This window comes from Xenopus tropicalis, chromosome 3 (genome assembly GCF_000004195.4).
Source record: "Xenopus tropicalis strain Nigerian chromosome 3, UCB_Xtro_10.0, whole genome shotgun sequence".
In the NCBI taxonomy this organism is placed as follows: Eukaryota; Metazoa; Chordata; class Amphibia; order Anura; family Pipidae; genus Xenopus; species Xenopus tropicalis.
This window is the reverse complement of record NC_030679.2, coordinates 8,383,035-8,409,613: the sequence shown is the minus strand read 5'-3', so window position 1 is coordinate 8,409,613 and position 26,579 is coordinate 8,383,035. Positions and strand designations below refer to the sequence as shown.

Sequence of the window (26,579 nt, the reverse complement as noted above, 5' to 3'; positions counted from 1 at the left end):
CCATCCCCGGTCCTTGGAAAAATTGTCTTGCTTGAAACTGGTCTGTGGTGCAAAAAAGGTTGGGAACCACTGGTCTAGGAGGTGCCCCTGGAGGCGATTGCCTAGTTGGGACTCTGTGTGCCCGCTCAATTGCGAACATAGTAGAGAGCTGTGTGGCTCCAAAAATTTCTTTGAGCCAGGATTCTAGAAATGATTCTGGGGTGTTGCCTTCTGCCCGCTCAGGGAATCCTACAAATCGCAGGTTGCTGCGCCGCAATCGGTCCTCTTCGTCATCATTTTTGCTCAGACAGTCTACAAGTTGCTTTTGTAGATTACGGTACTGATTAGGTAGATCCCTGCATGAGTCCTCCAAATTGCTGACTCGGGATTCGACTGCTGTAGTGCGGTCCCGAAGCTTTTGCAGGTCTGCCTTTATAATGGAGAGGTCAATCTTGATCTCCTCAGTTTTGGTGTTTATAAGTGATGTGCAGGAGCTGTTGGCTGCTCTAATTTCTGCCATAACATCATGCAGAGTTGGTTCTATAGTGCATGGGGTTGCCCCCGGCGCAGTACTTGAGTGTGCCTGTGCAGTGATGTCAGCGGTACTCACTGTTGGTCAGGGCTGCTTGCGGCTTGTTCTGAGTCGGCGCCATTTTGGTTCGTTTCCCGGGCATATTTTTCAAGCCAGGCGGCTGCCTCCGAAGCTCGCTTATGTGCCTTGTGTTGCCCCATCTGCTCTCTCTGGGGTAGCGGCCGCCTCGTGGGAGGTTCTGGCTCCGTTGCGGAGGGTTTATAGCGGGTTATTCAGGATAATTGCAGGATCAGTTGTGGAGCTCTACCAGGTGCGTGCGCTCACATCGGTGGTCAGGCCAGCTTTCCCTTTTAATGTAATGTGTGCCAGTGATTTACAGTAAAGCAACGTTGCTGAAAAGGTACTGTGTCGCAAAACTTAAACAAGGTATATTTTTTTTCGTTCTCATGGTATTTGACCTTACCAAAGTTAACATAAGTGTAGATTGTAAGCTCTTTTGGGCAGGGCTCTCTTCCCCTCCTGTATCGGTTACTGATTGCTTTATATGTTACTCCTTGTAGAGTGTAAGCTCTTTTGGGCAGGGCTCCCTTCCCCTCCTGTATCGGTTACTGATTGCTTTATATGTTACTCCTTGTAGAGTGTAAGCTCTTTTGGGCAGGGCTCCCTTCCCCTCCTGTATCGGTTACTGATTGCTTTATATGTTACTCCTTGTAGATTGTAAGCTCTTTTGGGCAGGGCTCCCTTCCCCTCCTGTATCGGTTATTGATTGCTTTATATGTTACTCTGTATGCCCAATGTATGTAACCCACTTATTGTACAGCGCTGCGGGATATGTTGGCGCTTTATAAATAAATGTTAATAATAATAATAATAAGTGACAAAAACGTTACCTCTTTCAACTGAGTAAGATGTGGATAAATGACTGTGTTCCTAAAATCAAAGAAATAAAATGCCTAACTCCCAATCTGCAGCCAAACCCTAATTCGTAATTTGTAATCTGAGAAAAATAAAAAAAACTCGCTGTAATAAGGTGTAAAAAATGAGTATGTTCTGGGCTGCGCTTTCAAGTCATGAATTTTAGCTGAATAATCCGCATTCGGCCAAACCCAAATCATGTTCTTGGGACTGGTGGAATTTCTATTTTGTAATCCCACCACAGGTACTTTCCTTCCTTTCTTGCGTAACTTTTTCAACACAAAGTAACTTGAAGAGAATTGAGTTTCAATCATTCATGCTTTTTATGTGATTGGTGGGGTGAACTCACAAAAGTGGAGTTAAGAAAAGTTTGCCCTGTATATTGATGTAAAATGTCCATTTAGGCAAGAAAGGCATCAAATTCAGGCTCATCCAACAGTTCTTTCTGTTTTTTACACCATTTTGCACTAATCATGATGGGCGGGGCAGCCAATTTGGGTTGGGAGAGGATAGGCTAGGGTTGGGTTGGGAGAGGATAGGGTTGGGTTGGGAGAGGATAGGGTTAGGGTTGGGTTGGAAGAGGATAGGGTTAGGGTTGGGTGAGGATAGGGTTAGGGTTGGGTTGGGAGAGGATAGGCTAGGGTTGGGTTGGGAGAGGATAGGTTAGGGTTGGGTTGGGAGAGGATAGGGTTAGGGTTGGGAGAGGATAGGGTTAGGGTTGGGAGAGGATAGGGTTAGGGTTGGGAGAGGATAGGGTTAGGGTTGGGAGAGGATAGGGTTAGGGTTGGGTTAGGAGAGGATAGGGTTAGGGTTGGGTTGGGAGAGGATAGGGTTAGGGTTGGGTTGGGAGAGGATAGGGTTAGGGTTGGGTTGGAGAGAGGATAGGGTTAGGGTTGGGTTGGGAGAGGTTAGGGTTGGGTTGGAAGAGGATAGGGTTAGGGTTGGGTTGGGAGAGGATAGGGTTAGGGTTGGGTTGGAGAGAGGATAGGGTTGGGTTGGAGAGAGGATAGGGTTAGGGTTGGGTTGGGAGAGGATAGGTTAGGGTTGGGTTGGAAGAGGATAGGTTAGGGTTGGGTTGGGAGAGGATAGGTTAGGGTTGGGTTGGGAGAGGATAGGGTTAGGGTTGGGAGAGGATAGGTTAGGGTTGGGAGAGGATAGGTTAGGGTTGGGTTGGGAGAGGATAGGGTTAGGGTTGGGTTGGAAGAGGATAGGGTTAGGGTTGGGTTGGAAGAGGATAGGTTAGGGTTGGGAGAGGATAGGGTTAGGGTTGGGTTGGGAGAGGATAGGCTAGGGTTGGGTTGGGAGAGGATAGATTATGGTTGGGTTGGGAGAGGATAGGGTTAGGGTTGGGAGAGGATAGGGTTAGGGTTGGGAGAGGATAGAGTTAGGGTTGGGTTGGAAGAGGATAGGGTTAGGGTTGGGTTGGGAAGGGATAGGGTTAGGGTTGGGAGAGGATAGGGTTAGGGTTGGGTTGGGAGAGGATAGGGTTAGGGTTGGGTTGGGAGAGGATAGGGTTAGGGTTGGGAGAGGATAGGGTTAGGGTTGGGTTAGGAGAGGATAGGGTTAGGGTTGGGTTGGGAGAGGATAGGGTTAGGGTTGGGAGAGGATAGGTTAGGGTTGGGTTGGAAGAGGATAGGTTAGGGTTGGGTTGGGAGAGGATAGGTTAGGGTTGGGTTGGGAGAGGATAGGGTTAGGGTTGGGAGAGGATAGGTTTAGGGTTGGGAGAGGATAGGTTAGGGTTGGGAGAGGATAGGTTAGGGTTGGGTTGGGAGAGGATAGGGTTAGGGTTGGGTTGGGAGAGGATAGGGTTAGGGTTGGGAGAGGATAGGTTAGGGTTGGGTTGGGAGAGGATAGGGTTAGGGTTGGGTTGGGAGAGGATAGGTTAGGGTTGGGTTGGGAGAGGATAGGGTTAGGGTTGGGTTGGAAGAGGATAGGTTAGGGTTGGGTTGGGAGAGGATAGGTTAGGGTTGGGTTGGAAGAGGATAGGTTAGGGTTGGGTTGGAAGAGGATAGGTTAGGGTTGGGTTGGAAGAGGATAGTTAGGGTTGGGTTGGGAGAGGATAGGGTTAGGGTTGGGAGAGGATAGGTTAGGGTTGGGTTGGAAGAGGATAGGTTAGGGTTGGGTTGGAAGAGGATAGGTTAGGGTTGGGTTGGGAGAGGATAGGGTTAGGGTTGGGAGAGGATAGGTTAGGGTTGGGTTGGAAGAGGATAGGTTAGGGTTGGGTTGGGAGAGGATAGGTTAGGGTTGGGTTGGAAGAGGATAGGTTAGGGTTGGGTTGGGAGAGGATAGGGTTAGGGTTGGGTTGGGAGAGGATAGGTTAGGGTTGGGTTGGGAGAGGATAGGTTAGGGTTGGGTTGGGAGAGGATAGGTTAGGGTTGGGTTGGGAGAGGATAGGTTAGGGTTGGGTTGGGAGAGGATAGGTTAGGGTTGGGTTGGGAGAGGATAGGGTTAGGGTTGGGTTGGGAGAGGATAGGGTTAGGGTTGGGTTGGGAGAGGATAGGGTTAGGGTTGGGTTAGGAGAGGATAGGGTTAGGGTTGGGTTGGGAGAGGATAGGTTAGGGTTGGGTTGGGAGAGGATAGGGTTAGGGTTGGGTTGGGAGAGGATAGGTTAGGGTTGGGTTGGGAGAGGATAGGGTTAGGGTTGGGTTGGGAGAGGATAGGGTTAGGGTTGGGTTGGGAGAGGATAGGGTTAGGGTTGGGTTGGGAGAGGATAGGTTAGGGTTGGGTTGGGAGAGGATAGGTTAGGGTTGGGTTGGGAGAGGATAGGTTAGGGTTGGGTTGGGAGAGGATAGGTTAGGGTTGGGTTGGGAGAGGATAGGTTAGGGTTGGGTTGGGAGAGGATAGGTTAGGGTTGGGTTGGGAGAGGATAGGGTTAGGGTTGGGTTGGGAGAGGATAGGGTTAGGGTTGGGTTGGGAGAGGATAGGGTTAGGGTTGGGTTGGGAGAGGATAGGGTTAGGGTTGGGTTGGGAGAGGATAGGTTAGGGTTGGGTTGGGAGAGGATAGGGTTAGGGTTGGGTTGGGAGAGGATAGGGTTAGGGTTGGGTTGGGAGAGGATAGGGTTAGGGTTGGGTTGGGAGAGGATAGGGTTAGGGTTGGGTTGGGAGAGGATAGGGTTAGGGTTGGGTGCAGGCTGAATTTTTCACCAACGAGTGCTTTAAAGGAGAAGGAAAGGCTAATAAAGAGTTAATCCCAAGCTGCAGGCATACCTTCAGTTCTCTCAATAGTGCCCTTAAGTCTCCCCATATTTCTCCCGTTCAGATGATCAGAAGCCTCATAGGAAAAAAACGCTGAGCTGTGTAAAGAAAGTTCCCATAATGCCTCGCTCCTGTACCGAGACCCCTGTACATGCTCAGTTAGTAAGACTATGGGGAAGCCTCCTGCTGATTGGCTCTGATCCACATTCCTGAGGGGGGGAGGGAGTTCTTAGCATTTTTGAGGGAGGGGGGAGCAGGAGAGAGGAGAGAGCTGCGTGTCTCTGGCACAGGAAAACAAAGAGACAAGAAATCCTGTTTCTTTTGACAGAGGACTCAGTGCAGAGTGTCTGTGAGTGCTTATGGCTGTATTTACATAGACCTTTCTGATAAAGCTACTGAGTTTTTACCTTTCCTTCTCCTATAACTCAAATGCATCATCAACAGACCAAGCTAAGGAGCTGATACCCCACCATGGTAACTTATTGGGAGTCAGACTAGGGGTTGGAAAAAAACAAAACACACCCAATTCTGTAAAAAAAAAAAAAAAATTTTTGATTTTTATTCAATGTTGAATAGTGTAACCAACCACAAACCAGTTTAACAAAGTGCCCTGAGACCGGTTATGGAGGGAATGAAGTAACAGGTGCAAAGATTGAATGAATTATCAAGCTGTCTGTAAGCAAGCGAGTGATTGGTTCCTATGCCGACTCCTGCACCTGTTATTACAGCGCCCCCATTGTGTCGAATACTTCCCCAGTACAAGAGAAATAGTGCAAATACGACAGGAAAGCTCAGGGCCAATCGCATTAAGCGCCAAGCTGAATAAAAACAAGCAACATATTGGGGTTATATTTGCCATATTATTGGCATCAAATCCAGTCAAGTTTGCCCAAGAGCAGTCGTAAACCCATAGCAACCAATAAGATGTTTGCTTTCAAACAGGTGACCAGTAAATGCTTTCTGTTGATTGGTTGCTATGGGTTGCTGCTCCCGGGCAGACTAAGTGATTTTTACTACATAACCCCATAAGCCTCTAGCACTGGCGTTCAGTTCCAACAATGCTGAGAGTCAATAACCAACGGAAAAATAATGTGCCATGGTTTCTTTTGGACTCGGGAAGGGGTGAGGTAGTGGGAGGAGTCAGGAGTGTAGCGCTGGGGTAGGTTTCCCTGCAATTGCCCAGACTGATTTTAGTCTATGTGTGCAAAATGGATAGTAATTGGTTAAGGGGGATAAGGGTCCCAGTGATATTGCTGGAGAAATGTCTGAAGGCTCCATGATATTCATATACAACAATAATGGTTAGAACATTACGGGTATGGGACCTGTTATCCAGAATGCTCAGGACCTGGGGTAATTCGAATCTCCTACCTTAAGTCTGCTAAATATCATTTCAATATTGAATAAACCCAATAGGGCTGTTCTGCCCCAATAAGGGGTAATTATATCTTAGTTGGGATCAAGTACAGGTACTGTTTTATTATTACAGAGAAAAGGGAATCATTTAACCATTAAATAAACCCAATAGGGCTGTTCTGCCCCAATAAGGGGTAATTATATCTTAGTTGGGATCAAGTACAGGTACTGTTTTATTATTACAGAGAAAAGGGAATCATTTAACCATTAAATAAACCCAATAGGGCTGTTCTGCCCCCAATAAGGGGTAATTATATCTTAGTTGGGATCAAGTACAGGTACTGTTTTATTATTACAGAGAAAAGGGAATCATTTAACCATTAAATAAACCCAATAGGGCTGTTCTGCCCCCAATAAGGGGTAATTATATCTTAATTGGGATCAAGTACAGGTACTGTTTTATTATTACAGAGAAAAGGGAATCATTTAACCATTAAATAAACCCAATAGGGCTGTTCTGCCCCAATAAGGGGTAATTATATCTTAGTTGGGATCAAGTACAGGTACTGTTTTATTATTACAGAGAAAAGGGAATCATTTAACCATTAAATAAACCCAATAGGGCTGTTCTGCCCCAATAAGGGGTAATTATATCTTAGTTGGGATCAAGTACAGGAACTGTTTTATTATTACAGAGAAAAGGGAATCATTTTTAAAAATTAGAATTATTTGCTTATAACGGAGTCTATGGGAGATGGCCTTTCCGTAATTCAGAACTGGATAACGGGTTTCTGGATAAGGGATCCAATACCTGTACTAAGTAGGTACAGGTATCGGACCCCTTATCCGGAAACCCGTTATCCAGAAAGCTCCGAATTATGGAAAGCCCGTCTCCCATAGACTCCATTTTAATCAAATAATTCAGAATTTTAAAACTGATTTCCTTTTTCTCTGTAATAATAAAACAGTACCTGTACTTGATCCCAACTAAGATATAATTACCCCTTATTGGGGGCAGAACAGCCCTATTGGGTTTATTTAATGGTTAAATGATTCCCTTTTCTCTGTAATAATAAAACAGTACCTGTACTTGATCCCAACTAAGATATAATTACCCCTTATTGGGGCAGAACAGCCCTATTGGGTTTATTTAATGGTTAAATGATTCCCTTTTCTCTGTAATAATAAAACAGTACCTGTACTTGATCCCAACTAAGATATAATTACCCCTTATTGGGGGCAGAACAGCCCTATTGGGTTTATTTCATGGTTAAATGATTCCCTTTTCTCTGTAATAATAAAACAGTACCTGTACTTGATCCCAACTAAGATATAATTACCCCTTATTGGGGGCAGAACAGTCCTATTGGGTTTAATTAATGTTTTATTGATTTTTTAGTAGACTTAAGGTATGGAGATCCAAATTACGGAAAGACCCCTTATCCGGAATACCCTTGGTCCCGAGCATTCTGGATAATGGGTCCTATACCTGTATAAGGAAGCTGGGGTGTGTAGGGATCATTGGGGCTACTGCACCCCCCAGGGGCCCCCGTCGGCTGCCCAACCCCCCGAGTGTGCATACGTTACTAAACTTCAGTGCCAGCAGGGATCGAGGCCCACTAGGTTTTTTCCTGATGCCGTCGGCCCAGTCTGACCCTGTAAGGAAGCAAGTTGGTTTCAGGCAGGTCCGTGTCTACTAATTATAGTACTACTTATAGTAGTAGACACACAAAACTGCATCCCAGCAGAGGTGACTGTGCCCTTATCACAACAAAAAGCTATGCTAAAAGCAGGAAAGGAAGCAGATTGTACAGGAAAGTATATTTCACTACATTCAGCTACAAATATTAGCGTTATGGGATAAATGAATACAGGCAACGAATCAGTAAATGAGCAGTGGGTTAACGCTTTGAGTGCCGGTGAGTAGGACGGCAACTCACAATTCTGCCCTGGATATACAAATACCAAAAAGTGAAGGATCTATTCTACAGTCTAGGGCACATAAAGGGTTAAATATAGCAAGATGGTGGTTTGGCCTTACCCTGAGGAGCCTAATGCCTCAGCAAGAGGCAAAAACTGAACTATTTTATACCTTTTGCCCAATTGGGCGCCCAAGGAAAGGGCTCCTAGACTCATTTTCATGAAACTACCACTGCCCAACTGGGTTTCCAGCCTCCCATGGCACACGGATTAGCGGGAAAGTACACGTGCTATTATAGGTGCAGACGTTTAAGACAAAACGCAGTTGGTCTATTGCGATTCCAGCTCCGTATTTGAACAAAGTGACAGCAGAAAACGGTGGTTGATAGTTAACTTTCCCTTTGCCAAATGGAAGACAGTCGGGACATCCCCTTGGTCTATGTCTAATGTCCACTGGGTTGCTAGGGATGAAAGGTCACAGGAAGAGAGGACGGCGATATGGATCCCACAGGAGGATTCCAAAACTGGATCTGCTAACGCTGACAGTAATGCCACGGGGCAACCCCTCTGCGAATGCTCTACTCCTCTCCGGTTTGGATTTTCATCAAAACAGGGTTGTCGAGTCCTTGCCATGCTACCGAAATCTCCTTTCCCCTTGTTGCATGGAAGAAGCTGCGCTCAGTAGGATTTTGTTGGGAAAAAAAGAAAAGCTGAAGTGATTCCGCCGCTTCGCCACCAGGTGTCGCCCTCGTGATCGGTGTTTTCCCACAAAAAAGGCAGAGGTAGTAGAAGTGCGGAGACCCCGGGAAGTCAGAACCCATCCGTCTCTCTGAGAGACAGGTAGTCAGTCGGTAAATAGACTCAGGCAGGAGATGTTCCTGAAAGAGAGAAAGCATTGGATTCGCTCATATGTGATGCCCCTTATCTATTGGCTGGGGATCTTCAGATTAGGGTACAATTGGCCAATACTCACAGGGACACTTTTCCTTCTGCTCTGTCTTAACTGCCCTGTGTTTCACTTGGTTCGGTGCAGCCTTTAAATCTTCCCCACTGAGTAGGGCTTTGATCTCAGATGGAATTTTCCCTTGGTCCATTGCAGCGCACCACTGTTTGTACTGGAACCACAAGAGAGTATAGTGAGCATGGAACACCTGGTACCTCCCTCCCATATGTATAAATACAAATATACAGAGAAGGAATGTTCTGGGCACACAATAAGCTGTACCCCCATACTGTACTGTCTAAGGGAAACACTATGGCACCCCCTACCCATATGTATAAATACAAATATACAGAGAAGGGAATGTTCTGGGCACACAATAAGCTGTACCCCCATACTGTACTGTCTAAGGGAAACACTATGGCACCCCCTACCCATATGTATAAATACAAATATACAGAGAAGGAATGTTCTGGGCACACAATAAGCTGTACCCCCATACTGTACTGTCTAAGGGAAACACTATGGCACCCCCTACCCATATGTATAAATACAAATATACAGAGAAGGGAATGTTCTGGGCACACAATAAGCTGTACCCCCATACTGTACTGTCTAAGGGAAACACTATGGCACCTCCTACCCATATGTATAAATACAAATATACAGAGAAGGAATGTTCTGGGCACACAATAAGCTGTACCCCCATACTGTACTGTCTAAGGGAAACACTATGGCACCCCCTACCCATATGTATAAATACAAATATACAGAGAAGGAATGTTCTGGGCACACAATAAGCTGTACCCCCATACTGTACTGTCTAAGGGAAACACTATGGCACCTCCTACCCATATGTATAAATACAAATATACAGCAGTGGGTGGCCACACTTATTTCACAGCCAGATGTAGCTTTAATAGAGCCAAATAAATGAGGGCCGCAGACTCTTCATTCCAATTAATAATCACTCAGATGTGAGGTCCCATAATAACCTCAGTGCCAAAAGTGACATCAGTACATGAGTTAATAACGTGAGAGCAAACGGTGGTGGAAGAATGTCATTTCCTTGTCCTGTTCCCACTGGAGGTATTTACACAGGTTTACAGCCAATGGCAGAACAGCTCTCCTTAGGTGGGTCCAAGCCAGGGCAACCCAATCCAAAGCAGGGATAAAACCAGTCATTTGACCCCCAGTGTGTTTATTTCTCACTGGGCTAATTTGCTTATGGGCAGAAGCCCATAGCAACCAATCAGTGAGTGGCTTTTATCAGCCAGCTGCAGGTAGAACAATGAATGCAACTATTTGATTGGTTTCCATGGGTTACTTTCCACAGGCAAATTAGCCCAGTATTGATAAATGATCCCCACTGTATCCAGGAGCAATAAATACTGTAACCATTTAGGGTGAAGACACATGGAGCTACTAGTAGCAGCTACTTTTTCACGGCTACTGCCATAGACAATACTGAGAATTGCCTCTGCTAAACACACGTAGAGACAAATATCAGTAAATGATCAGCATTGTCTGTTTTAGTAGCCACGATAAGTAGCTGCTACTAGTAGCTCTGTGTGTCTTCACCCTTAAGGATACAGTACCTAAGGCTTGCCAGCAGAAAGCCAACCCATACCATTTCCAGCTCCTCCCTCAGGGCGCATATGGCTCGCTCGCGGCTGGACACCAGCTCTTCCAGGTACTGGTAACGGAGCTTCTTCCTGGCTCTGCACTCGCGGGCGCTCTGCCTGCTGCGCTCTAGCTTTGCCTTCAGATCGATCTTGGCGGGTTTCCTCCCTCTCTTGCCAGGTTTCTTCACCTTCCCGCCAGATACCTAAGGACCAAAATGCAAAATGTTAAGAGCTTTCCTAACATGATTTATTTATGGTCTCCAAAGCTGGCTGTGGCAAGGCCTATGGAACATGGGGCGCATTCTCCACCACATATTCTTTAGGACAAAGAGCATATAGAAGAGATCTTTGCCTGAGTGACCAACCATTGGGCCAGTAACTGTATCATAAGAGGCCAGGGCCGCCATCAGGGGGGGGCACAGGGGGGACAGCTGTCCCGGGCCCAGACGATCGTCACTTTAAAGGGGGCCCGGCCGTGATACAGTTTTTTAACTCGGGCCCCCTTGAAAGAATTACGGGCCCTGTCATTGGTGGTCAGCGGGTAATTTGATTGGTTGCGCCCCGTTCATACGCATGATGTCAGTACGCATGGAGCACAACCTTATTAAAGTGTGCGGATTCAGCGGGGAGCCGGGGGACATAGCAAGAGGATGGATCTGAAGGAAGCAGGTGGAAGGTGGGGGGGAGCTGCAGGAAGCAGGAGGACGCTGGGGGGAGCAGGGGGAGACGCAAGAGGACACTGGAGGATGCTGGGGGGAGCTGGAGGAAGCTGGGGGCGGAGCTGGAAGATGCTGGAGAACGTAGGGGGGAGCAGGAGGAAGCAGCAGGGAGTGGGCCATAGTATGAGGACACTGGGGGGAGGACCAGCAATGTTTTAGGGGGTCCCTGCCCTGGCACCAATGCAAAACGTAACCCCTGGCTACCAATGTTTTAGGGGGTCCCTGGCTACCAATGTTTTAGGGGGTCCCTGGCTACCAGTGTTTTAGGGGGTCCCTGGCTACCAGTGTTTTAGGGGGTCCCTGGCTACCAATGTTTTAGGGGGTCCCTGGCTACCAATGTTTTAGGGGGTCCCTGGCTACCAGTGTTTTAGGGGGTCCCTGGCTACCAGTGTTTTAGGGGGGCCCTGGCTACCAATGTTTTAGGGGGTCCCTGGCTACCAATGTTTTAGGGGGTCCCTTGCTACCAGTGTTTTAGGGGGTCCCTTGCTACCAATGTTTTAGGGGGTCCCTGGCTACCAATGTTTTAGGGGGTCCCTGGCTACCAGTGTTTTAGGGGGTCCCTTGCTACCAGTGTTTTAGGGGGTCCCTTGCTACCAATGTTTTAGGGGGTCCCTGGCTACCAATGTTTTAGGGGGTCCCTGGCTACCAGTGTTTTAGGGGGGCCCTGGCTACCAATGTTTTAGGGGGGTCCCTGGCTACCAATGTCCGTGGGTCCTTTGTACTGATGGGAGGGGTCACTGGGGGAGGGGCCACTGGGGGGGCCAGAAAATTTTGGTGTGAGGGGCCCCGTGATTTCTGATGGCGGCCATCTAAGGCAGCTTCCATTTATACGGCACAGGGGAGGGCAATGTGCTATAGGCCTAAAGATGCCCATACAAGGGGCAATACAAGCAGCTGATTTGCCCCCTCCATACAGGAATGGGTGTAATTAACACAGACATAGCTTTGATTCTAAGGGGTATGACAGAATACAGTGAGAGCCAGAGGAGCATGTAATTAGTATTTTCTGCTATAATTCCCATCAAGCTCCGTGCTACCGGGTACAACCGCCGGCGGCTGATTAGGGAGACAGTCGGAACGGCCGAGTTCTACACATGTGACCGGCACATGATTCCGGAATTGCCCGAGAGCCCAGGCAGCGCCATTCAGAGCATCGGGAGACCCCCAAAATACCAGCAGCTACTAAATCTGACTCGACCACTGACCGGGGAAGGGTATGTAGCCACGCGGCAACTGAGTATACTGAGCTGTATTATAAGCAGTAAGTGCTATTAAAGGGGAAGTAAAGCTCAACAAAGGATTAGGTTACAAAGCTACATTGTATGTTCTGTTGTATGATATCCATTCCCCTGAAGATGCCCCCAGTAGCCCCCCATCTTCTTTCCTGCTAATTCCCAGCACAAGCTCTGGGCTGCTGTCACTTACCTGAGCTTAGGGACCCACTAACTATATACAGTATATATATATATCTATATATACAGAATACAATACAAAGCTGATCATTTCATGGCAGCATAGTTACCAGGGCAGTCTGCATCAGAATTGATTCATTAGCTTTTATGATCGATAAACCTCACTTTCTGCTTGATGATTTCCCATGCCCTAAGGTTAGCTTCCCCCGCAGCAGCCCAGAGCCCACTGAGCACGTGCAGTGCCACTGACACACAAAAGATGGCCGAACAAGATCCAAGATGGGGAGCTGCTGGGGGGCAACTGTAATCATAACGGTTGGTAATGTATATAAAATACAGTATTTGTATCCATGTTCATTTTCAGGCTTTAGTTCTCCTTTAAAGAAGAAGGAAACAACGTATTTCTCTTAACGGTGGCTAACATATTAATCCCTGTATATTTTATTTTTCTTTTCCTTTAAAGAGGAGGGTCACGTTTAAGTTAACGTTTAGTATGTTATAGAATGGCCAATGGCAGAGGAGCAAAATTTCAATTGGTCTTTTGTATTTTTTTCATAGTCTTCTTCGGCTAACTCCTTACAGCTTTCCAATGGGGGTCACCGACCCCGGCAGCCAAAAATACTATTGCCCTGGGAAGCCACAGTGTTATTGTTACTTTTTTTTTTATCATATTTTATATTCAGGTCCTCTCCGAGTCATATTCCATTCTCTCAGGTTGCTAAGATAATTTGGACCCTAGCAACGCCAAAATGGAAAGCTGCTGAACAAAATTAGAATTAAATACAAATAAAGACCAACTGCAAACTCTCTACATCATACTAAAAGTTAACTCGAACATATTTTTATGTTGCATATATATATATATCCAAAATAAAATGATTTTGGATAGTCTTGAAAATCTTGCTGGTTGCTATGGGTTACCCCACCAGTGCACTTTTGCACATAGTCGTGCAATACAGGCAGTAAATAGTGAATGCCTTACCTTGCTGTCATCCATCTGGAGATGAAGAAGTTAATACTGTCCAACAGAATGAGTTATACTACTGGCAGAGATATACAGGCTGGGATACACAGCGCTCATTTAATTTGGATTACATACACCATACAGACGCACCGACTCCCCACCCACAGGCTCGCCCGACCAGACACTCGATCCCAGCTACGCCTGATCTCACTAAAGCTGCTGGTTACCAGTTCAAACCTGGCCTGCTAAGGGAAACCCATCTTTGTTTACAATAGCTCCGCTTGTAAAAGCAGTAAGCAAGAGTAAGGAAGCTGAAGTGGATTGTGGGAAGTGTAGTTCTTGCGCCCAGGCCCTGCAGGCCGTAAACGTAGCAGAGAGGCGAACGACAAACTACATTTCCCGCCCTCCTGCGCGGCGAGTGTCACATGATTCCAACACCCTATTAGCTTGGCCTGACGGATAATGTAGTTTCGCAACGTCTACAATACCTGTAGTCACTTCCGACCTCCAGGGCAAAGTGACTACATTTCCCAGAAAGCACCAGTCACAGCGCAAAAGGCTCCTTTAGTTCCCAGGCTCACTTATTCTGCATTGCGCCTGCTTTTCCTTGTATATATTATTTAGCTGCGTCAGTTGTTTTTTCCCCCTATAATATCGTTCTGGAAATTAGATAAGATTATTGTTTTTGGCTTTGCTCCCACAGTCTGTTTCCTATTACGCAAGCATGACAGGTTGAACCAATCACAAACCCCTGCACCTGACTAGTAGTTATTGCGTTCCCTGACAGACTTTCACTATAGGCCTGAAAAATGGGTGTAGTTTAGAAAGGACTCGTATATAACACACTGAAAGTTAAGGTGAACTTCCCCTTTAAACGTCAATAACATAAACATCCTTCTCCGATACTCCGTAAGTCTCACAAGAACCCGCCCACAGCCTCGGCTTTAGAGGCCGCCCACAGCCTGACGTACGCGGCCACGCCTTCTTTCATTGACGCACATGGACACGGGCTCTCGACAACATCTCAGTCACGCCCACCCACCCCTCCTCCCGTTAGTCCCGCCCCTCGGCTCCTTTCGCTTCGCGGATTGGCTAGCGTTGACGTCATGCTGTTCTTCCCCGGGTGACCTCACCGCAGCCGGCTCTCACCCTCCCGCAACCCGAACGGTGACCCGGCGGCGAGACCCGGAGCCCAGGACAGGAAAGCGGGTGAGTATCGAAGCAGGGTGACGGGGGCTCAACAGTTTGGGCTTGCATGACGTCACTGCCCTTTTTGCTGTCATGTTGCGTCACTTGAGCTCTCAGGGGGGGTAGTAGCGAACCATGTGAGCCAATGAGGGACTGTGAGGCAGCAAAAGTTGCTCCAGGACGGTAAAAAGTGTCATTAAATCAGTTATTTTCTATAATGAGACCCCCTATTGCAGATGCATGCTGGCAGAGGGGATGCTGGGAGTTGTAGTCGTCCAGCAACAACTTCCTTGTTAGGTTAATCCAGTCTGAGTTATTCTTTCCTAATGCCTTAGGGTTTTTCTCTCTCCTTTTAGGGGCAATTAGTTTTTTTTTTTTAGAACTTTTGCATTACTGGATTGCAAGCTCTTGGGCCTGGCAGCTGTATTCATTCCTTGTAGCATTATTATTATTATTATTATATTTGCTCGTCTGTTACAAAGTTTTCCTTTTTATTCTGTTCAGTGGCGGAACTATGGGGGGGGGCAGGGACCGACCCTGTGTGGGACTTGGGGGTCAAGTGGCGGAACTATGGGGGGGGGGGGCAGGGACCGACCCTGTGTGGGACTTGGGGCTCAAGTGGCGGAACTATGGGGGGGGGGGGCAGGGACCGACCCTGTGTGGGACTTGGGGCTCAAGTGGCGGAACTATGGGGGGGGGGGCAGGGACCGACCCTGTGTGGGACTTGGGGCTCAAGTGGCGGAACTATGGGGGGGGGCAGGGACCGACCCTGTGTGGGACTTGGGGCTCAAGTGGCGGAACTATGGGGGGGGGGGCAGGGACCGACCCTGTGTGGACTTGGGGCTCAAGTGGTGGAACTATGGGGGGCAGGGACCGACCCTGTGTGGGACTTGGGGCTCACAGGGACCCCCTGTCTGAGGAGGAATTATAATTCAGGGACCCCCTGACTGAGGAGGAATTATAATACAGAGACCCCCTGACTGAGGAGGAATTATAATTCAGGGACCCCCTGACTGAGGAGGAATTATAATACAGAGACGCCCTGACTGAGGAGGAATTATAATACAAGGACCCCCTGACTGAGGAGGAATTATAATACAAGGACCCCCTGACTGAGGAGGAATTATAATACAAGGACCCCCTGACTGAGGAGGAATTATAATTCAGGGACCCCCTGACTGAGGAGGAATTATAATTTAGGGACCCCCTGACTGAGGAGGAATTATAATACAAGGACCCCCTGACTGAGGAGGAATTATAATACAAGGACCCCCTGACTGAGGAGGAATTATAATTTAGGGACCCCCTGACTGAGGAGGAATTATAATACAAGGACCCCCTGACTGAGGAGGAATTATAATACAAGGACCCCCTGACTGAGGAGGAATTATAATTCAGGGACCCCCTGACTGAGGAGGAATTATAATTTAGGGACCCCCTGACTGAGGAGGAATTATAATACAAGGACCCCCTGACTGAGGAGGAATTATAATACAAGGACCCCCTGACTGAGGAGGAATTATAATTTAGGGACCCCCTGACTGAGGAGGAATTATAATACAAGGACCCCCTGACTGAGGAGGAATTATAATACAGGGACCCCCTGACTGAGGAGGAATTATAATACAGGGACCCCCTGACTGAGGAGGAATGATAGTACAGGGACCCCCTGACTGAGGAGGAATTATAGTACAGGGACCCCCTGACTGAGGAGGAATTATAATACAGGGACCCCCTGACTGAGGAGGAATTATAATACAGGGACCCCCTGACTGAGGAGGAATGATAGTACAGGGACCCCCTGACTGAGGAGGAATTATAGTACAGGGACCCCCTGACTGAGGAGGAATTATAATACAGGGACCCCCTGACTGAGGAGGAATTATAGTACAGGGACCCCCTGACTGAGGAGGAATTATAGTACAGGGACCCCCTGACTGAGGAGGAATTATAGTACAGGGACCCCCTGACTGAGGAGGAATTATAGTACAGGGACCCCCTGACTGAGGAGGAATTATAGTACAGGGACCCCCTGACTGAGGAGGAATTATAATACAGGGACCCCCTGACTGAGGAGGAATTATAATACAGGGACCCCCTGACTGAGGAGGAATTATAATACAGGGACCCCCTGACTGAGGAGGAATTATAATACAGGGACCCCCTGACTGAGGAGGAATTATAATACAGGGACCCCCTGACTGAGGAGGAATTATAATACAGGGACCCCCTGACTGAGGAGGAATTATAATACAAGGACCCCCTGACTGAGGAGGAATTATAATACAAGGACCCCCTGACTGAGGAGGAATTATAATACAAGGACCCCCTGACTGAGGAGGAATTATAATACAAGGACCCCCTGACTGAGGAGGAATTATAATACAAGGACCCCCTGACTGAGGAGGAATTATAATACAAGGACCCCCTGACAGATGAGTTTTTATAATATATGCTTGTGCACCATGAAAGTCTATTGACATGACTGTATATTCAGGTTTTTCACGGGGGGGAGGAATTAATAGATAACCGTATCAGGTACTGGGGGGCTGGGAGTTGTGGCTTTGCAACTAGGGGGACCCCCCTTTTTTCCCTTGGGGGCCTCTGTCTGTAACCACAGTCCCTACAGTAACCCCATTGGTTACTATGTTACCCCTGACGTTCCCCCACTATTGGCTCTGATCTACCCACTTTACATCACAGTTCTGCCCATTTTACCCCAACGCCTGCCCTGTTTCACAGCCCTCCCCTCACAATCCCACCTCCCACCCCTATAAATTTGTTAATAAGAATGCAGGGAGCTATAGTCGTGCCAAACCCAGTGTGGCCTTGGCTTTCAGGGTGGGCAGTGGGGCCAAAACAGGAAGTGAGGCAGCCAAGATGGCGGTATCCAAGGAAGCCCCTGTAGAGTTGCCAACTGACTGGCATACTTCTTGCCCCACTGGCTGTGGCGGGAGATGAATTGCCACAGTCACCCCCACATTAACTTATATAGCAGTGGCCTAGAACTGGGGCCCACTGGGAGACCCTCTGCTATCCTGCTAGGCCGGTTCAACCCTGCCCAATATTGCCCCATGTTCCAGTCAGGCAATCTGTGCAAATGGCAGGGGGGCTGCTGTAAGATAGCCAGTCACTGCTCAGGAGGCCGGTGGGGGGCAGTTTGGGCCTCTGTTTACTTGAATTGTCAGGGCCTATATTGCACCCCAGTCAAGACCCGGTGCCAGTGCTTTTAATACCGAGTTGTGTCCCTCACAGAACCCCCCCCCATTTACACGGCCATATTTATTTCACTTATGTAATCTCTGTCTGCAGTGCCCATGCCCTAACGACCCCTTGGTGCAACCCTGCAGGGTAACTTATCGTATGGTTTACAGTCCTTGATTCGGAAGTCAAAGGGTTAACTGCATTCTGTCTGCAGATTTACTCAAACCCGAAGCAATATCCTTATCATAGACCCTTTGGGCACCCTCGATGATAAGTGGAGTTTGTACGTTGGGTAGGCAGGGGAGGTTATGGGGGTGTCTTGTTCTGGTCTGAATGGAGGACTGGGGTGCGTTGTGTGGACCAAGCGCAGGGGGTGTGGCTAGTTTGGGGTAGTTGTCTTAAGTGGGGGGTAGGGAGAGGTGGGTTTGAGTGAGCAGGGCAGCAGGCCAAGTATTATTGCCTTGGGCGGCAGTTGTTCTTGTTGGCCTGTTCAAGGTTCCTATTTAAGCATAGGGGGCCCGTAAGGTCGGGTCACGGGTTACCTGTCATTTAGTGCAAGGAGGGGGCATTTTTTTGAGGTGGGCCTGGGCCCCCGAAATGATCCCATATCTGTACTAACAACTAAACAAGCAGCTACAATTGTGATGTGATTGGGTCCTTTATAAAGAGGAGGAGTCTGTGTTTCTCCTATTACACAGCGATTGTTCGTCATCCACATCTGACCCCGCCCACGCGGAACTTGTAGCGGAACTTCCTAACATAAACGCGCTACTGTGGTTTCCATGAGTAGCTAATTAAGCATTATTGGGGAGGGGGGAGTTCGACCTCAAACCTGACAATTAAAGGGTATATAAACCCAAACAGCATGCTTTAGCCCAAGAAAACATATTAGTCTGTGCTAATTTCCACTATAAATGTATTTTAGGTTTTTTTTTAAATATAAATCCAATTGAACTCGTTATCTTCCTGTTCCTTTCTTCTCTCCGTCCTCCGATAATTACGACCCGGGAAACAATGTAGAAGCAGCAGGGCAAGGCCGACTTTTTGCAATATTGTTTCCATGAACAGACCCGGCAGATTTGTGAGGAATGAATGCTTGTTGGGATGCTGCTTAGAGTTGCATAAGGCATAGTCATGATACATTTTGGTTTACTTTCCCTTTAAAAAAAAAATGAAATCTCCAGATGCAGCGGGACGTTGCTCTGCGCTGGCAGGGAAGGGGTTAATGCACAGGACTGGGTGACATCACTGTATTTCTGTGAGCACAGCTGCGGCCCCGGGGGGGGGGGGGGAATTGAACCCCTGAGTGGGGTAGGCTTCAGAACAGCTGATGTCATGGTGCAGCTATGTTACATAGAAAGGGGGGAGAAGCCCTTTCCCATGAATAGGGGGGGGGGGGGGTGCATGTAGGGGAGCCTCGAAAAAATTAAATCCACATCTCAATAGCGAGAGAAAAAGGAGCAGAGGAGAAGGGAACGTGGGGTATAGGAATGTGGCTGCTCTGTATAATCTAAATAGGATCCTGTCCGCTAATCATACGGTGCCCCTCGCTCTACCACAGAATGCTATTTGCGGCGTGGACTGCGCTCGACAGTATAAACGCGGGGTTAATCAGTGTACTGGGAAGTCCTGTGCTGATTTGGTACGGCCTTATATATGCTCATAGCCTGTACAGAGAGATAGCATAAGGATTCCCTTGCACTAAGCACAATTCAGCAGGAACAGCCCCCTAAGTTTGCTCATAGCCGGTACAGAGAGATACCATAAAACTATGGCACATAGGGATTCCCCTGTACTAAGCACAATTCAGCAGGAACAGCCCCCTAAGTTTGCTCATAGCCTGTACAGAGAGATAGCATAGAACTATGGCACATAGGGATTCCCCTCTACTAAGCACAATTCAGCAGGAACAGCCCCCTAAGTTTGCTCATAGCCGGTACAGAGAGATACCATAAAACTATGGCAGCATAGGGATTCCCCTGTACTAAGCACAATTCAGCAGGAACAGCCCCCTAAGTTTGCTCATAGCCTGTACAGAGAGATACCATAAAACTATGGCACATAGGGATTCCCCTGTACTAAGCACAATTCAGCAGGAACAGCCCCCTAAGTTTGCTCATAGCCGGTACAGAGAGATACCATAAAACTATGGCACATAGGGATTCCCCTGTACTAAGCACAATTCAGCAGGAACAGCCCCCTAAGTTTGCTCATAGCCTGTACAGAGAGATACCATAAAACTATGGCACATAGGGATTCCCCTGTACTAAGCACAATTCAGCAGGAACAGCCCCCTAAGTTTGCTCATAGCCTGTACAGAGAGATACCATAAAACTATGGCACATAGGGATTCCCCTGTACTAAGCACAATTCAGCAGGAACAGCCCCCTAAGTTTGCTCATAGCCTGTACAGAGAGATACTATAAAACTATGGCACATAGGGATTCCCCTGTACTAAGCACAATTCAGCAGGAACAGAAATACAGAGAGCCCCTATAGCAGCACAGGTATTGCCCTGTACTTAAAACAGTAGGGGGCATTTCAGTTGCATGACCACTGTATGTTGCTCTGACACTTTACAGTCATTAATACAGTTCAGCAGCAGCGGCAGGAGAGAGGGGGATAGGGATTTCCCAGCATTCCTGCAATGAGTAAAACACCAGGCTGGACCTTATAGATGTTTTGTTTGTTGTGAATACAGAATATGAAATCAGACCTTCCTGGATCATTCCTGTGGCCTCCCACTGTCTTAACCTCCTCGGAGTCAGCTTTTGTGATTGCCCTGCAGGCCCTGACTGTCTCTGTTCTGGGGGTACAGGGGGGCATAGAGAAAAGGCAAAAGCCATAATAACCTGTAAACAATCTTTGAATAAGTGAATTAAGGTGGCCATACACGGGCCGATTGTAGCTGCCCAAATAGGTCCCTTAGACCGACTCAGCAGCTTATCTGCCCATGTAGGGGCACTAACGACGGGCCTGTCCGACCGATATCTGGCCTGAAATCGGGCAGATATCGATCGGGCAGGTTTAAAAATTTAGTCGGATCGGGGACCGCATCGGCTTGTTGATACGATCCCTGAACCAACTGCGCCTATACCCGTCATCCTAATTCGATCGTTTGGCCCCAGGGACAAATGACTGAATTAGCTTAAATTCACCCGATATCGCCCCCCCGTGGGTGGGGATATCGGGAGAAAATCCGCTCGCTTGGCAACCTCACCAAGCAAGCGGATCTCAGCGTGTATGGCCACCTTAATAACAGTGGATCGCCCGACTGAATTAGCCCGATATGGCCCACCCGTAGGTGGGGATATTGGCGCCCTTGCCAACGAGCGGATCTTAGTGTGTATGGGCACCTTTAGGGTAAGGCAGAAAAATGTTCAACTTTTGTGTTTATGTGACAGAAAGCCACGCAATTTCAAGCATTCTGTTTGCCCGGATCTGAATCCGGTTGAAAAAGGCCAAATTCTGAACCAAATCCTGGATTCTGTGCATCCATATTTTCATCCATACATTCAGATGTATAGGGAAAGCTGATATTTGGCCAGACATCTCTTGGCCGAGTTAGGAAATCCCATCAGGGTGAGGATTATGTTGGGCAACGGACACTCAGCTTTCCTATAGAGCCTAAAGCTGGCCGGACACAGGCTATGCATGGGGCCCTCAGGCTGACCTACCCAACCAATATTTTGGCGAAAATCCTCAAGATGTCGAGTGCATTGGATCATTGATGGGGTCACTTCCCCAGCGGCCTACATCCCGTCAGTGTGATCCGATTGTTGGACCCTTGCACCTCAAGGTGGGCATTCCAGGGAAAGTTCCACTCGCTTGGCAGTCTTGGATCTTTTACACATTGCGTTAAGGTCCCCATACAACTACGGGTGGGGGATATCGGGAGGATCCAGGCTAATTTGATGGGCCAAACGATCGAATTGTAACGACGGGTATAGGCAAAGTCGGTTTGGGGACTGCATCAACGAGCTGATGGGGTCCCCGATCCGACTAGATTTTCTAACCTGCCCGATCGATATCTGGGCGATTTCAGGCCAGATATCGGTCGGGCAGGCTCGTCGTTAGTGCCCCTACACGGGCCGATTAGCTGCTGAGTCGGCCTAAGGGACCCATATCGGCAGCTACAATCGGCCCGTGTATGGCCACCTTTAGTACGTAGCCTGGTTCTCTTGATTAGAGAATGTGGAAAACCAGGTAGAAATCACTTTCCATGACACAGTTAAAGTATCTGTGGCTGAAACCCGGCGCCTAGAAACCCAATCCTTTGTTTTCCCGCTTGGGACAGGAGCTCATCCTAACCTGGGGGGGGGGGGGCCCGGACCCCAATTGGCGCTCAGCAGAAGCTTTATTTGTGCTTCAGATCAGCTACAGATACTCGGAACGGAAGCCCCGTTGCCCATTCAGATGGAGCCCCCCGTTGTGACTCGCTCACATACATTTGTTTGGCTTATGATCTTATCCGGAAAGGCCTGTTATTGTTACAGCGCTCATACTCGCTCCCACTGTACATCACCGCACATCTGCCATCTGCTATCCCTCTGTACTCTCATTGTCCCACTGCTTCATATAAGGATTTTTGGATGGGGGTAATTTCCCGCACTTTGCATTCCCTAAATCGTCAGTGAAAACATTGGGAAGAATGAAAGTTACTTGACTTTGATTATAAGCTCCGATGTACAGGTATGGGACCTGTTATCCAGAATGCTCGGGACCTGGGGTTTTCCGGATAAGGGGTCTTTCCATAAGGATTTTTCTGCCCCCAATAAGGGGTAATTGTATCTTAGTTGGGATCAAGTACAGGTACTGTTTTATTATTACAGAGAAAAGGGAATTATTTAACCATTAAATAAACCCAATAGGGCTGTTCTGCCCCCAATAAGGGGTAATTATATCTTAGTTGGGATCAAGTACAGGTACTGTTTTATTATTACAGAGAAAAGGGAATCATTTAACCATTAAATAAACCCAATAGGGCTGTTCTGCCCCAATAAGGGGTAATTATATCTTAGTTGGGATCAAGTACAGGTACTGTTTTATTATTACAGAGAAAAGGGAATCATTTAACCATTAAATAAACCCAATAGGGCTGTTCTGCCCCCAATAAGGGGTAATTATATCTTAGTTGGGATCAAGTACAGGTACTGTTTTATTATTACAGAGAAAAGGGAATCATTTAACCATTAAATAAACCCAATAGGGCTGTTCTGCCCCAATAAGGGGTAATTATATCTTAGTTGGGATCAAGTACAGGTACTGTTTTATTATTACAGAGAAAAGGGAATCATTTAACCATTAAATAAACCCAATAGGACTGTTCTGCCCCCAATAAGGGGTAATTATATCTTAGTTGGGATCAAGTACAGGTACTGTTTTATTATTACAGAGAAAAGGGATTCATTTAATATAATGTGTTTCCGGATAAGGGGTCCTATACCTGTACTTTGTTGTCCTTTAACAGTAGTTATTATTTTTTTTTAATCTATAAAATAAGGCACGGTATAGTCTCATTTGGGTAGGGACCCCGGTGCCTGGGTGGGCAGCCCATTGTTAGAATGGTGACCCCGGTTGAGGATCATGTTGGCACCAACAGGCCCAGATCCTGCGAACGCTCGGGCCCTCGCTGCCACCTTGGAGGGGTTTCTCAGGGCCGGGGTGAGCGCTGAAGGCAGCCAGAATGAGTCAGAGCAGGCAGATTTAACTCTCTCCCACCCAGTGTTGGATTTTAAAGGAGAACTTAACATATTTATTGTGTTTGTGCAGTGCTGCCTGTTTATGAATCAATATAACGTATATTCTCATTTGCAAAACTGTCCAAAATGATTCAACTAGGGAAGAGTGTAACTAATACCCTAATATTGTAGTTACGGGCAGCGGCCAGCTGCCTTCAGGGCCGGTTCCAGCGCTGCGTGGGTGCTCCCTGCTACTCGGAAGCTTGGCACATTGGTCTCGGGGAAATGATTCTATTCCATACCCGCATACTTGCAGTGAGGGGGAGGCTTATGGAGGTACCAGCCTCCTGGGTCCCATTAGATGCCCCCGAATTTAACCCCACAAGGCCGCAGCTTAGGTAAAGGCATTGGACAGAGCTGAGGTGCGTGGGTAGGAAGCCGGGGGTGTAACGGGTGTTTGCTTGTGCTAGGGATGCACCGAACCCGTTTTTTTTTTGGTTTGGCAGAACCTCAAATCCACCCCGATAGTGAAGGGACCTTGGACCAGGACCTTGGATTCGGCTGAACCTGAACCCTGCCAAAAATGGCCGAATACGGAACCGAATCCTGGATTCAGTGCATCCCTACTATGTGCCTTGGTGTGTTTCCATGTTTTCAGTACAGCAGCTTGTTGCTAGGTACAGCATCAATAGAAACCCCTGCTACATTTCATAGTATATTTGTAGAGATCTCGGCGCCGGAGTTTTCTGGATTTCACAACATGGATCCGCGTCCCGTGACTCAAATACGTGACATCACTCAGGATTTGGCGGAGTCCCTAACATGTGACCTACGGAGGCTGATATCAAATTAAAGGCAAAGTTGCCTCTAGAATTCAGTTTGATTGGAAATTTGAGTACGGAAATATATATATAAAATAATGTTACCGGCCTTACTGCCCTGAGCAGTGTTATTTATTGTGGCTTTAAAGGCATGGTTAACTTGTTGTATGTTATAGAATGTCCTAATTCTAGCAACTTTGCAATTGGTCTTCTTTGGTTTTTTTTACACAGCCAGACAGGTTTCTTTTTGTTTGTAGTTTTTGAGTTATTTGCCTTCCTCTCCTACCTCTTTACAGCTTTCAAATGACGGTCACTGACCTCAGCAGCCAAAAAACTACAGCTCTGTGGGGCTCCAGATTTATTGTTATTTTTAATAGCTGTCTTCTTAATCTGTCCCTCTCCTATATTTATTTCAGTCTCTCATGCAAACCACTGCCTGGTTGCTAGGTAAAAGGAGACCCTAGCAACCCTAATAAAACAGTACCTGTCCTTGATCCCAACTAAGATATAATTACCCCTTATTGGGGGCAGAACAGCCCTATTGGGTTTATTTCATGGTTAAATGATTCCCTTTTCTCTGTAATAATAAAACAGTACCTGTACTTGATCCCAACTAAGATATAATTACCCCTTATTGGGGGCAGAACAGCCCTATTGGGTTTATTTAATGGTTAAATGATTCCCTTTTCTCTGTAATAATAAAACAGTACCTGTACTTGATCCCAACTAAGATATAATTACCCCTTATTGGGGGCAGAACAGCCCTATTGGGTTTATTTAATGGTTAAATGATTCCCTTTTCTCTGTAATAATAAAACAGTACCTGTACTTGATCCCAACTAAGATATAATTACCCCTTATTGGGGCAGAACAGCCCTATTGGGTTTATTTCATGGTTAAATGATTCCCTTTTCTCTGTAATAATAAAATAGTACCTGTACTTGATCCCAACTAAGATATAATTACCCCTTATTGGGGCAGAACAGCCCTATTGGGTTTATTTAATGGTTAAATGATTCCCTTTTCTCTGTAATAATAAAACAGTACCTGTACTTGATCCCAACTAAGATATAATTACCCCTTATTGGGGGCAGAACAGCCCTATTGGGTTTATTTAATGGTTAAATGATTCCCTTTTCTCTGTAATAATAAAACAGTACCTGTACTTGATCCCAACTAAGATATAATTACCCCTTATTGGGGGCAGAACAGCCCTATTGGGTTTATTTAATAGTTAAATGATTCCCTTTTCTCTGTAATAATAAAACAGTACCTGTACTTGATCCCAACTAAGATATAATTACCCCTTATTGGGGGCAGAACAGCCCTATTGGGTTTATTTAATAGTTAAATGATTCCCTTTTCTCTGTAATAATAAAACAGTACCTGTACTTGATCCCAACTAAGATATAATTACCCCTTATTGGGGGCAGAACAGCCCTATTGGGTTTATTTAATGGTTAAATGATTCCCTTTTCTCTGTAATAATAAAACAGTACCTGTACTTGATCCCAACTAAGATATAATTACCCCTTATTGGGGGCAGAACAGCCCTATTGGGTTTATTTAATAGTTAAATGATTCCCTTTTCTCTGTAATAATAAAACAGTACCTGTACTTGATCCCAACTAAGATATAAGATCTCCGGCAGATAAAGGGTCAGTAGCCGGCAGCCCAGCTGTGAGTGGGTCGGGCCGAGGGGGGCAGCCAGGCTATTATGCGTATCAGGCCTCAGTGCCGCTGAATGAGAGGGGTATTCACGGTCAGTACGCTGTGCAGCCATGAGCTCACTGCTCGCGCTTATCTCGGGATAAAGGCTCAGCACACAGGCTGGATGAGAGCAGTTTATTACAAGGCCAAAGAGCGAATGACTTCATCCTCTCAGCATGTGCATTAAAGGGGCAGTAGAACCTAAATACAGACTTGCCTCTCTCCCGTGCTGCTGGGGAGCGTTAGAAACAGTTTGTCCAATCAGCATCTGGTTGGTTTGCAGCCGGATATTGGCCAGAGGGCCCCATATTGACAGTCGGTTTGCAGCCAGATATTGGCCAGAGGGTCCAATATTGACGGTCGGTTTGCAGCCAGATATTGGCCGGAGGGCCCCATATTGACAGTCGGTTTGCAGCCA

At 47.1% G+C, this 26,579-nt stretch overlaps 2 protein-coding genes across 3 annotated transcripts in view; one reads left to right on the top strand and one right to left on the bottom strand.

Annotated features, from left to right (window-relative positions):
- Window positions 1-7,779: 7,779 nt before the first annotated feature.
- crebl2 (cAMP responsive element binding protein-like 2) lies at window positions 7,780-13,848 on the bottom strand. The gene is given in 4 exon segments (NM_001097383.1): window positions 7,780-8,775; window positions 8,871-9,012; window positions 10,468-10,665; window positions 13,576-13,848. Coding segments are annotated over 4 exon segments (357 nt in total). The 5' UTR covers window positions 13,591-13,848; the 3' UTR covers window positions 7,780-8,773.
- Window positions 13,849-14,603: 755 nt separating this feature from the next.
- Window positions 14,604-26,579, top strand: part of dusp16 (dual specificity phosphatase 16) — a 29,854-nt gene continuing 17,878 nt past the window's right edge. The window contains exon 1 of one of the 2 annotated variants that reach the window (XM_012958346.3): window positions 14,604-14,766. The gene's annotated coding sequence lies outside the window, so the exon portion shown is untranslated. 2 annotated transcript variants of the gene reach the window in all.